The sequence below is a fragment of the Frankliniella occidentalis genome, unplaced genomic scaffold, assembly GCF_000697945.3.
Source record: "Frankliniella occidentalis isolate FOCC.00 unplaced genomic scaffold, Focc_3.1 Scaffold21, whole genome shotgun sequence".
In the NCBI taxonomy this organism is placed as follows: domain Eukaryota; kingdom Metazoa; phylum Arthropoda; class Insecta; order Thysanoptera; family Thripidae; genus Frankliniella; species Frankliniella occidentalis.
In genome coordinates this window covers 1,436,170-1,448,427 of record NW_026267151.1, presented here as the reverse complement: position 1 = coordinate 1,448,427, position 12,258 = coordinate 1,436,170, and the positions used below count along the sequence as shown (strand labels likewise).

The window sequence follows — 12,258 nt, the reverse complement described above, 5'->3', positions numbered from 1 at the left end:
CCGCGCGTACGCGCGCGTTTGTGGTGTGTGTATGTGCGTGCGTGCGTTCGCGCGCGTCGCTTTCGGCAGGAACGCGACAAAGAGTCATTAGTGGGTCGTGAGCTGCTTGCGGCTCTCGCTCTACTGCACACAGCTCTGCACCGTTACGCTAAAACCTTTAAGTAATTGAAAAGCAAATCAGAAATTTAAATTTCTAGCACAATACAATTTTTTTTTGTATTTTCCACCTTTCTGACACACGACAAAAATATTTGTTGAGGCTGAGCCCTCGTTGTTTATCTGTAAGTGTTGGAAATAATTTCATCACAAGGCGAATAATTCCGGGTACATCTTTTACATTGGCTCTTAGTCATTTGAAAGTAAAAAAAAAGTTTATGGCATACAGAGTTGGACGTAAATTTGTTGGCGATGAACCATGTTAAAAATGGAGGTGCATTTTAATATTTTCGTATTCCACCCACAGATATTTAACTTCCCCGTGTTCATAATTTTTTGATTGGCGTTTTAACATTGCTGTGCGACCTAGTTGAAATAATGGCGTCTGGAAAGTGTTCGTTTCCACTGGTAAAACAAAGGCGTTAACTAACGCCTTTGAAAGGCGGGGTTCCAATTCCCCGCCTTACTAAAGGCGCTACAGTTTGATGCCTCTCTAAAGGCGCTAAATTGTTGGGGTTGCTCAGAAGTTCCCGCCTTTGACATTTAGCGCCTTTAAAAAATAGCGCCTTTAATGTGAAATGTTAAATTAGTTGCGAATCTTTTACGATATGACGCAATAAAAGATACAACACTTTGATTAATTGTAAATTAATAGGTCACAATAGCTAATAAAAAAATTCATGAATCTTTTCTCTGGCCTTACTAATGGTTGATCACTGCTAGGGTACAGACGCTATTTATCTCAATTAAAAATCACTCTATTTCACCTTTCATTCCATGGTGGCTTTAGTGGCTTGCTTGCAGTAATATAACATTTCAATGTTTGTGAAAAATTGTGAAATTATACTCTTGTAACTATCAAACAATGTGAAAGAGAGGGGTTGAATACACTTACTTTGCATGGACAGTTCATCAGTACTCCATGGTGTAGGCCTAGGTTAAGACGTTCGGATGTCAAAGGAAATACTATGAAATCTATGAACTGACAAGTCTCGTTTTTTAGGATTGTTTAACCCTGTTTATGACTTGAGGTAAAAGGGTCCACAACAAGGGTCAATTATCATTAAAAATCACTCAAAACGATAAATTTATGTCGTATTGAAACTTGTACCCGAATGGCTAACTCCAAAACATCGCACTTCACTGCCTTTTAAATATTTTTTGCCGTGAGTCGTGAGTTAACGAGTTAACTTTCGATATCTTGGATTTATTCTTGGCACCGGTATAGCCAGATCAGCAGAGACTAGTCGCACTATAAATTCAGGTTTATGTTTGTGGTGTGAATAGCCACTGTGTATAGTGCGAGCAGCATAAGAACGTACTTGTAGGAGAGAGGGGGACAGCTGAGGCTGAGCAGACTATAGGTCTAGGTCTCTGCCTCTGGTTACCAAGGAAATTCACGACAACATTTATATTAATAATAAGGAAGCAGAAAAGATTTAACTTGTCTAATACTTTAAAACAATAGTGTACAGGTATTTGTTCGTATAATCAACAACAAAAAGAAACAACTCAACAAACTCAGCAAAAACATGGTAGTCAAACATTAAGTAGTTCAGGTTAGAATACCTTGTATTATCAAGTGATTACTCACCTGATAAACATAAGGCATTTTTGACTGAACTACTTGAGTTAAACGATGATCAATAAAAATATATTTCAGTTCATGTTATTAAAAAAAGTTAAAAATTATCATTTTAGCATGGCAACAAATTTGTTCCACGATGCCTTTCGATTTCTTGAGTGACTAGCAGGAACGCTCCCTATCAGCATCCTTTCAAGTGCTTTCATGAAGTCCAGGTAAGCCTTTGGATAATCAGCATTCAGGGTGTAATAAGCAGCAACTAGGAGAAGTACGGCTTGTTCTGCTTTTGGTTTTTCAAGGGAGTTGACAAGCCTGTTCTCCATAAGTATGCTTGCACTTCTTAACAATTGCTCACCAGTGCAAAAGTCTTGCTTTGTGAGAGCAACGAGGAAAGGGGCCTGAATACTAGTAGATGATAGGTGGGGAGTTCCTTCACTTTCCTGATCATAACATAAATGTTCTCAGTTTGATTTTTCTTTCACAATAAGTATATATTAGTTAATTATTTGTTTAATTCATACAGGTACCTTACATTTCTTAAAATAAACACTGGCTGCGAACCTTTCTGCACCTCTCTTGATAAGAAGTGTGTGTGCACCTTATATACAATCTCAAGTATAGCCACCTCAGAAGATGGCACAATCTGGTAATGCACTCCTATCTTATCCACATTATCTTTGAATTTTACCTGAATTTCATCAATACTCAGGCCCTCCTGGAGGAGGTAATCACAAATCATCTGAAGCAGTTAAAATGTGTTATTAATGTTAAATTCTATCATTCTATCACATTTCAAACTAATGTTGATTAAATTTTTATGTCCTACCATTTCTGGTATTTTCAGATGAGGATACATCTCCAAGTTTTGTGAGGGCCCATTGCCAGCTCGCTTTAACTTCCTACAATTAATGGAGGCTTTAAGAAGCCGCTGCAAAGTGGACCGACTGAGGCCCTCTTTGGAACTCCTAACTTGAGAGTCGGCTGCTTCTTCTGCTGATGCCTCATTGGAATTTTCACTACAATTTAAAAGTAAGTTAGTGATAGTAAAGTTTCCTATGTAATCAAGTTTATATATGCATGCATGCATGCATATATTTGTATTTACCATCGTTCCTCCTCTTCAATTGACATATTGTTGTCTGGTGTTATTGACTTCTTTTTTGATTTCTTCCCTTTGCGTTTATGTCCATTCTTTTCATAACTTCTCGTTCCTCTAAATGAGGATCTGAAGGACATTTTAAATGTTGCCTGAAAGTAATATGTCATGAGTTAATGGATGTTTGACTATTGCTGGTCTAGTAAGATAACAAAAAATTCATTGCTTCACGTACCCAATACATTAAATCTGTTCCTTCTTCATCCTTCATTTTTGGATACTTCTCTACTAATGTTCGACAAAAGTTATCATATGATTTTTTTGAAGGATACTCACTGCCAATTAGATTTTTTACAAATACTCTGCATTCCTCATTGATAGTCTTCATTTTCCTTTTATTTGCTCGCATCTTGAGCTGTCTTATTGCTGCAGCACTGAAGGTTGGTAGTGGAGAGGGGTACCCAATGTTAGTCCCTATTAAACCAAAAGTCTGAAAAAAAAAAAAAGCTTTTTGAGAAAAGAGCAACTATAAATGTTTGTGCCAAAATGGTAATTTTCTTTAATTACCTGATTTTTATTGGTCTCAGGCTTCTTTGGCTGTTGGTTTTCTTTATCATCTGATTCTTGCTGCACAAAAATATTAGAAATCAATTCGAGTCCTCAGAATACTGAATGTTTTGCCATCCCAACCCATGTCTATATACAAATGTTAATGTTTGTTTAAGAATAACTACGGAGTAGGCTTATAAAATAATCACCAGTGAGTTGCCTTCTTCATTTGAATTCACAACATCTCCTTCTTGATTGTCTGCCACAATATTCCCTTCTGGATTGTCTAACTCATCATCTTCTTCTTCTGGATTGTCTAACTCATCATCTTCTTCTTCTGGATTGTCTATCTCACAAGAAGTGTCCTCTTCTCCATCAGCATAATCACGGACAATGCCTTTCAACCGATCTGATGTCCCTGTTTTCCACATAATCAGAAAGGAATGTTGTTGTTTACTTTTAAAAAAATATTAATGAAGACATATTTTGATTCCACTGAAAAAAATGCCTACTTGAAGCAACGCTTGGAAGGTCTTTCTTTACTGTTTTTTTTTTCTTCTTAGGCTTTTCTGGAGGTGGTTGCATAAATTCAGGCTCTGGAATAGGCATTTTCACAATCTTCATGTACTCATACTTCTTTTTCTGTTCTCGGTACATTTCCTTCTCCCAAAGATTCAATGCCTTCCATTTAGAATCAGTAAAATATTGACGAATATCCAGATATTGTTCTGCATCTTCGCCACTTCTTAAATAAAATGGTCACATTGAAATTTTAATATAAATTATTTTGCTGAGAGTAAATAATGTGATCATATTCTTTTTGTTTAGTAAACTTACATGTCACTGCCTGTGAAAGTGTCAAACGTAATACAGGCATCACAATGGTTAGAGTTTGGGTTGAAAACAATTCTTGCATGTTGACTGCCAAAAGGGTTAAATACCAGGGTTTTGTCACATTTCTGGAATAAAACAATTTTGGCATCCAAAGTCCCTGCAATGAATGCCATAATGCTCTCTATTTCATTTGATACTAATGCTGCTTCTGCTTTTTTTTTCAGGCTTTCAATAGCAGCCAAATGTGCTGGCGAGTAGGCATCAAACGAATTCAAGACATAGGTCACTGCAGCATACGCACTGTCAGGGTCTCTCATCTGTTGCGTGGTGCATACTCCTCCCTCAACAGATGTTATGCCAGTTTCGCTAATGGTAAAGAAAATAGTTATATTAATAATTAAGTTTAATTCTTTTATGTCACGGTCTTTTATCGCTTAAAAGAAATGAAACTCTGTCATTTGTCCTAAGAAACGATCAATTAATCACTCAAAAACTTGTAGTGAGCTTGCTCACTTACAAGTCCTTGTCGTATTCTGCATTGCTGCGATCTAATGGTTGCTCATCTGGGATTTTGTGAATAGTTTGGGTGTTAAATTCATCAGGTGATTGTGTTACCCCAGAATCATCTCTCACCAGTTCAACTGTTTCTGCCTCTTTGTCCTGGAGAAATCAAAATGATATGTACATTTCTATGTAAAAAGATATTGTGTGTTCCTTTATTTGTCAGTCACATACCTTTGGATTTGGTATAAATAAAACAGACACTAACTGACCATCTTGAAATTTGTGGTCTTTTCTTAGTTCCACATCCTCATTGAACTTTTTGTTAAACAACCGAAAAACAGCTGTGTGTCCCTGGATGCTGCTGCTTAGAAGCCTATCCTCTGCACAGAGAGTCTGAAATTTTTCCTGCAGCGACTGAATGCAGCAATTACTTACATCCAAAGTGACAACAATCCTCCTATCCCCAATTCTCAACAAAATATCGATGCCTGTCGGCTCCATAGTTCATTTAAAAACTCAATTCATCCACTTGCAACCGACCGTTTCGTCGTTTGTGGCCTGAACGTTTTAAACCGATGCGCGGAGCAATCAGCTGTTGGCCTAGCCTTTTAAACTTTTAGCATGGTGGCAACTTTTCAAAAATAAAATTGATATGGTATAATAAGATAATGTAAGAGAATTTGTACATTTCAAGTTTTAAAAAAAAATTCTTCGTTAATTTGATTTAAATGAAAAGTAGCCAAACTAGGAAGTTGGTGGGTGACTGACTTTTTTTTTTCTAGTTCAAGCAGGCTGCTCTTTCCTCTCTTTCAAACTTGACGTTCGACTCAAAGCCAGGCTCCAGCGCTCGTTTCGCTCCAGTTCGTCAGACAGAACTTGTCAAAACAAAATGACGTGACGGGAAAACTTTGGTGCCTTGTGGTGGACGCTAAGTTATTCGATATCTTATTATGAACTTTTTGAAAGTCAATATTGTGTTGAGTCTTGTTTTGTTGATCTCGGGGTAAGTTAGGTTATGTGCTTGTCCACTGGACACTATGTTTGTTTCATTTTATCTTTGATAGACCTTTTCGACAGCGATTGAGATAGAAACAATTTGTTGGCTGCAACATTTTTCTTTTGAAATACTTGAAACTTTTGGACTTTGTAGCGCAACAATAAAGCATTCCGGTAAAGCTGAAATGCTTTGCCGGAATGCTTTATTAACAAACTTTTGTTTCTTTGTAATATGAAGTCAGAATTTGCTGTTACTCTTGTTCAATAGAAATGTTGCAGGCGATAAAAGTTTTCACCCCCTCTCTCTGATATTGTACTTAGTTGCATTTCTGCTTTTAATTTCAAGCTCAAAGTAAAATTTCACTAAAGTGATGTTATTTTTGTATGTTTTTCTAGTTCGCTGATGGCTGACCTAGGACAAGCTGGAGCCGTAGAGGATAGCACAGATGATGACGAATCACTGCAAATTGATTTTGGTGACCTTTCTGATGATGACATTGCTATTGAGGATGCTGTTAGGCAAGGTAAGAACGTGTTCGACCACTTGTGTTGTACAATTAAGCCTATACCTTTCTCGTGATTATAATTTCAGTCTTTCAAAACTTATTTTATTTTGTTTTCAGCTCATCCTTCATTTAGACATGCCGTGTCAATTCAGGAAAGGGCTGCTGAGTTTCTGTGCTATGTTAAAGAAATATGTCATACTACTGAGACCGCTGTAGAGAATGTTGTTTCTGGTGTTGATTCGTTATTTAGACTATACAACCAGTTTTTGAAGGTAGGCCATAGTAGTCTTTTTTCATTTCTTATTTTGTGAATTTAATAAACTTTAAATTGTGATCATAACAATATATTTTGTTATCTATTTTCAGTCAAAAATTCTAGCACTCTCGGATGATGACTCGGTTACTAAAGCAGACATTGAGTCTCTATTTGATCTTATGGACCAGCAAACTTTATTTGAAGGTGTTCAAACACTCCATAGAAGAAAAAAATACCAAGCTGCTAAGTGGAAGTGCCTTGTACCAATCAAGATAGTTCTTTCATGGAAGAGAGCTATCCTTCATGGTAAAGTTCAAGAGATCCCGGAGCAATTTGGATATTATGTTGACTTCTTGAAGCAGCTTGAAGCACTTTTGCAGTGTGATGACATTCTTGACTGCATTGACAACCCTAAGAAGTTCTCTGCTGAAAAACTATGTTGCATATTAGATGGACAGTACTACCAAACCCACCCAGTAAAATTGAAACATCCAAGATCCACTTTCCTTGGGTTTATTTTTTATACTGATGATGTTTCTCCTGGGGATACTCTTACTAGTTACCATGGTCATAACTTCAGAAATTATTTGTGGACACTGGCTAATATACCTCCAGAGCTGAGAGCATCACTACGTGCCATCAATATTTTTGCTATTGCAAAGTCTTCTGTTGCCAAGGAAAATAATGAAGCTTTTCTTAGAAACTTTATTTATGCAATGAACCGTCTTAGCAGTGATGAAGGAGTCACACTAATTATTAAAGAGAAGCCCCGAGTATTCCATGGATGCTGTATATGTGGTGTTGGGGATTATCCTGCAAGTGCAAACATCGGCGGATTTAAGGAGTCTTCATCAAAGGCTTTTCGCCCTTGCCGTCGGTGTATGATTACAAACCCTGAACTTTCCAAAATATTTTATGAATCTGATGTCACACTCCGAACTGATGAGATGCATGTAAAACATGTTGAGGCAGTTGAAAACCATTATGGAAAAGGTATGTTTCTTTCAGTTTCTGTCTCATCACCATAATTTATTTATCTTTTCATTTATTTAATTAATCTTTTGTTTTTATTTTTTATCTGAATTAGGTAAAACACCAACTGAAGATGAGGGAACATCAACAACCCCTATTCAGGGATCATCAAAGGATCCTTCTGTTCTCTATGGTGTAAATAATAGAAGTCCACTCTTGCAACTGAACCACTTTAGTATTTCAGTTTGCTTACCTCAAGACATCATGCATATATTTTTAGAAGGAATATTGTCAACAGCTTGTCGTTTTCTGATCAAGCATGCTATTGAAGACAAGAAATTGAAACTTAAACTGGTGAACAACTTCATTCGTGACCATGACTATGGAAAGTTCAAAACTGACAAGCCATCACCAATCACACCTGATCACTTGAAATATGGATTGAAACAAAGTTCATCACAGATGCTTATGTTGAGCTCATTAGTTCCATTCATGGTAGCAGGACACTGTGATGCTGCAAAACTGAAGAACTTTGTGCTCCTTCTAATGATTTTTGGTTTGTGTGTTGCTCGTGAAGTAACATTAGATCAAGTTGCGCTTCTCAGAGACATGATTGGACAGTATCTGATGCAGTTTAATGCTCTGTACCCTAATTGCTTTGTTTCCAAACACCACCTCTTGATACACCTACCTTCCCAAATAATTCAATTTGGACCTTTGGTTGAGACCTGGGCTATGAGGTTTGAGGCTTATCATGCCCAATTGAAGAGACTGCATAAAATTTTGCACTCAGCTAAGAACTTAATATTTTCTTTGATTTCAAGAACATTAACCAAACAAGCCTTTCTCATCCATCTTCATGGTCCCACCTTCTTGACCAGCTCGGTCATTAAAGCTACACCAGCTGGTCAAATTTTGTTGAGTGCCTTACCTTTTAAAGAATGTATTATGTCTGCTCTTAGTGGCCTCACAAATGAGACTAAAGTTGGTGAACTATCCACACTAGAGTGGTATGGGCAGAAGTTTGAACATGGTACCTTCATCAAAGTTCCCTCAAAACCTGAAGATGACATCTTTGCAGCTGTTGTAAAGATTTACCAAATAAATTCAGATTATGTGCTCATCTACCGAAACTTCAAGACACTTAGTTTCTGTGTGGAATTTAATGCATTTAAAGTTCAATGTCCTCAGTTCAGCTGTTTCAGTGCATTGAACCTAACTAAGAATTACTGTCTTGTACCTGTTATGCATTTTATTGTGAATGGCACTGATTATGCTGTTTTGCGCCAAAACAATTCACCCAAGTTCAGCATGCTGGATTAACCAATATTTTGCCATTGAATTTTTATTCTGATCTTACTTTTGAACATGTTAATCTTTGCTCAATTCATTAGTTTTATGGTGGTTCAACTTACCCCCCCTGTGATATTTAGCTTTTTTTACAACATTTTGTCTAATTTTTGAGTGAACAAAATAAATTGTCTGTTTTGTATACTTTTCCCTCTCATTTTACCCAAGAAAAATCCTATTGTACAACTTGATTAAGAAGGACAGTTTTACCTGCCATAACAGAAAACCGTGAAAGAGGTGACTTAGTCCTGTCTCATTTACATAACTCAAACTAATTCTCAACATTCTTGGAATACCTAATAAACATGTGAGGAACGATTTAACAGTTGCTATCTCAAGTACCAAGCAGTGCCATGACAAGGCAGTAGTTCCAAAATATGTTCTGAAGTGTTCAGAGCAGTGCCTCCAAAAAGGCAGGCTGTTGCGAGCTTGTGCAGTTATCACTCCTAGGTGAGAAGCCCGCACAAGCGCAGGGTTTTTCAAGTCCATAATATGCACATTATTTCCAATTGAATTGAATTTGTTCTCTGACTAATCTTCCTGAAGGAAACCATTCTTAAGATCTGTCAAAGCATGAATGCAATTTAATTGGAAATAATATGCAAATTTTGGACTCGAGAAACCTTGAGGGCTCTCACCTGGGAGCAAAAACTGCACAAGCCTGCAACAGCATGCCTTTTTGGGGGCACTTGTACAGAGCCAATAATTTGAGCTAGCTATCTTATCTTTTGTATGCTAAAAGTAAAAACAGACAGGACAAGTAAGGAGGATTAATTAGAAGTGCATTTATTGGCTTTGGAGACAGTTTACAATAGCAATTAATACATGATCTTTAAAAACACGTACCAACTGACAGAACATGTTATTGTTAAACACAATAGCAGAATTACACAGCTATGCTCCACTGAAAGAAGAAAACCTGGATAGAAAAAGAATATAGAGTATGAGAGGAAATTCATGGATAAATGATAATATAAATTACAAATTAGAAGTAAAGCAAAAGTAATTGTTTTCATAGAGAAAACTCACATAGAATATTCCCTGGTAGCGAACAACACAACTTGTAACCGATGACCACCATCTACGATGATGGGAACATCTTGCAATTTATAGGAGATGAGATGTTGGCTTCAAGTTTCAGATATTGGAGGGTGACATTCGTCGGTTTGACTCCATGGTTGAATCTCTCGGAAAACATGAAACAGAACAAAATAAAGGAGGAGTTAGCAGAGGTAGCAAATAAGGTGGAGAGGTTAAGGAGTTGCTGCAGTTGGCGGAGACGAAAAGGAAAAGAAAGTACAAGAATTCGCAAGCAGTTCAAAAGGTTGCCGTGCGATAATAACAGTCTCAGTGGAAGTGTGGTTTCGTTAAATATTAAGCGAAAATAGAGATCTAGGAAAAGTAAGTCTGCTTGCAAAGCGGCGTGCACTTCGAGATCAGCTGGCAAGTCAACAAAGCAACGTAACGTGATATAGAATCGTACTCACAGTTTTAAAAAACACAAATGATACGCAATTTATTTTCCACCGCACTGTGTTTATTGCGTCATTTCATCCCCTCGCTTTCGAATTTCTACGACCGAAACACACAAGTGATCGTGGGTTATGTAAACATAAACAGCCAACTGACCGTAAAGAAAGAAAAGGGATTCCTGATTCGGCAAAGGCAGTGGGTGTCTGCGAATAATTGATATTGTAGATAAACAAACTAAAACTTCGCCTGGTTTGTCGTTGGTTAGAGTGTTGCAAGTTTGTGTTTGTGAGATGAAATGAAATAATTCTTTGATCTCTGTGGTTATCTTTTGAAAACAGTATTGTCATGACTTCAAGTGTGACAAATCTTGTTCCCATGGAACTTCACCATTTGCCATTGACATATTTACTGCACTCAAGTTCTGGGATACCTTACGAAAATCTGTATCTTTCAAAGGAACTTGGACTTCTAACAGAATAGGTTAGTTCTTAGTTCTTTTCTATCAAGGAGTAAAAAGGCAAAAAGCTCTTCTGTGGTATAACTTGAAGTGACCAGCTAGAATCAGAGGTGATGCGTTTTTTTCTCATTCTCATCATTTCAAAACTGTTCTTTAAAAGGAAACTATTTGTTGTGCCTGTGTTTTGGTGCATTACTAAATGTAGAAGTATAAGGAATGGCACCCCTCCTTTACTCCTTAGAACAACTATATACTGTCATTTATCGAAGAGTGGTTCAGGTACAATATATTTATAAACTGTATCTGTCACGAGATCTTTAGATGTAACATTGCCGTAAATTATGTATCTGCTACAAAAATCTAATAAGTTTAACGCCTTTTATACTGGGGAATATAATTTTAACGCCTTTACACAGGCATTTAACTTTTAACGCCTTAGGAGAGGCGCTATGATTTAGCACCCCAGGAAAGGCGGTAAAATAAGACCATTTTTTTAGCGCCTCATTTCAGGCGTTAGTTAACGCCTTTGTTTTACCAGTGGGGAAAGTAAAAGGAGAGTAAAATTATCGCATGTTTCAAGTAACTCCAAAGGAGCTTGCTTATCGTTATTTAGTGGTGGCACCGAGTTAATTTTGTAGTGACCAGTGTGCAAATCTTGCCCTTGCACACAAAATAGACCGTTTTCATGAACAAAAAAAGCTCAATAAATGTTCTACATTGAACGGAACACGACCGTTGCATTAGAAGACATTGCTTATATCTGGGCACTAAGTGGAGCACACAGCGCCCACGCCCGTATGAAGTAGTTTTGCGTTCTGACATTCGTTGTTGCCGTGCGGCTATGCATTCTGGCGCCACAACAGTTCGCTCACATGGCGGCCCAATCGGAATGCCGTTTGTTCCCTCGGCGGGTGACGCAATTGGTCAGCAGCACCTCCTGTGCTGCCTCCGCCTTGCACCGCTGCTCCCCGCTGCTGCTGCGGACCTGATCGGAACCGTACATCTACGACAAGACAAGCGGGGGCTAGTTGGGATGATATGCAGGCACGATGGGCCGGCCCTTCATTCAGCGCGTGTGATTCACATTATTCGCATTTTGCACTGTATCGGTCTCACTCCCATGACACTGCGCCGTCTGACTCTGACGTCATAATGCACGGCTGGTAGGTGTTGTTGCGTGTCCTCCGTCCACTCTGTCCCACCTTCTCTCTCTCTTGTTTGTTTCCACTCACGAGCCCCTGTATCTCTTTTGCTCTTTCTCTCTCGCTGCCGTCAGCGTTACTCATGAACGCCCATACAGGTGTCTTGTCGCGTGCCGGCCGAACACGAGCGAAACGTGATTCAAGCAAAGCGTCGCGTCGCTGATACCGTGCGACGCCGGATAGGGGCGGCCGCCTTTCACTCGGCCCGATAAAAGCAAAGGTTAAATACTGAACGCCAAAAGGGTTTATGGCGGTCAAGTTCCAGCAAGGCGTGGTGACTGCAAGGGGTCCCTTCGTCCCTCAGCCCCCGACAGAGGCCCCC

The 12,258-nt window shown here is 38.4% G+C and overlaps 2 protein-coding genes across 2 annotated transcripts in view; one reads left to right on the top strand and one right to left on the bottom strand.

Moving 5' to 3' along the window:
* Positions 1-12,258, bottom strand: part of LOC113210489 (cell adhesion molecule 3-like) — a gene marked incomplete at its 3' end in the record, with an annotated part of 291,813 nt that overhangs the window by 216,498 nt on the left and 63,057 nt on the right.
* On the top strand, positions 5,527-8,954 carry LOC113204525 (uncharacterized). Its single transcript, XM_026419728.2, has 5 exons — positions 5,527-5,727; positions 6,117-6,244; positions 6,344-6,498; positions 6,593-7,475; positions 7,570-8,954. Exons 1-5 carry the CDS (start codon positions 5,675-5,677, stop codon positions 8,775-8,777), a joined length of 2,427 nt encoding a protein of 808 aa, XP_026275513.2. The 5' UTR covers positions 5,527-5,674; the 3' UTR covers positions 8,778-8,954.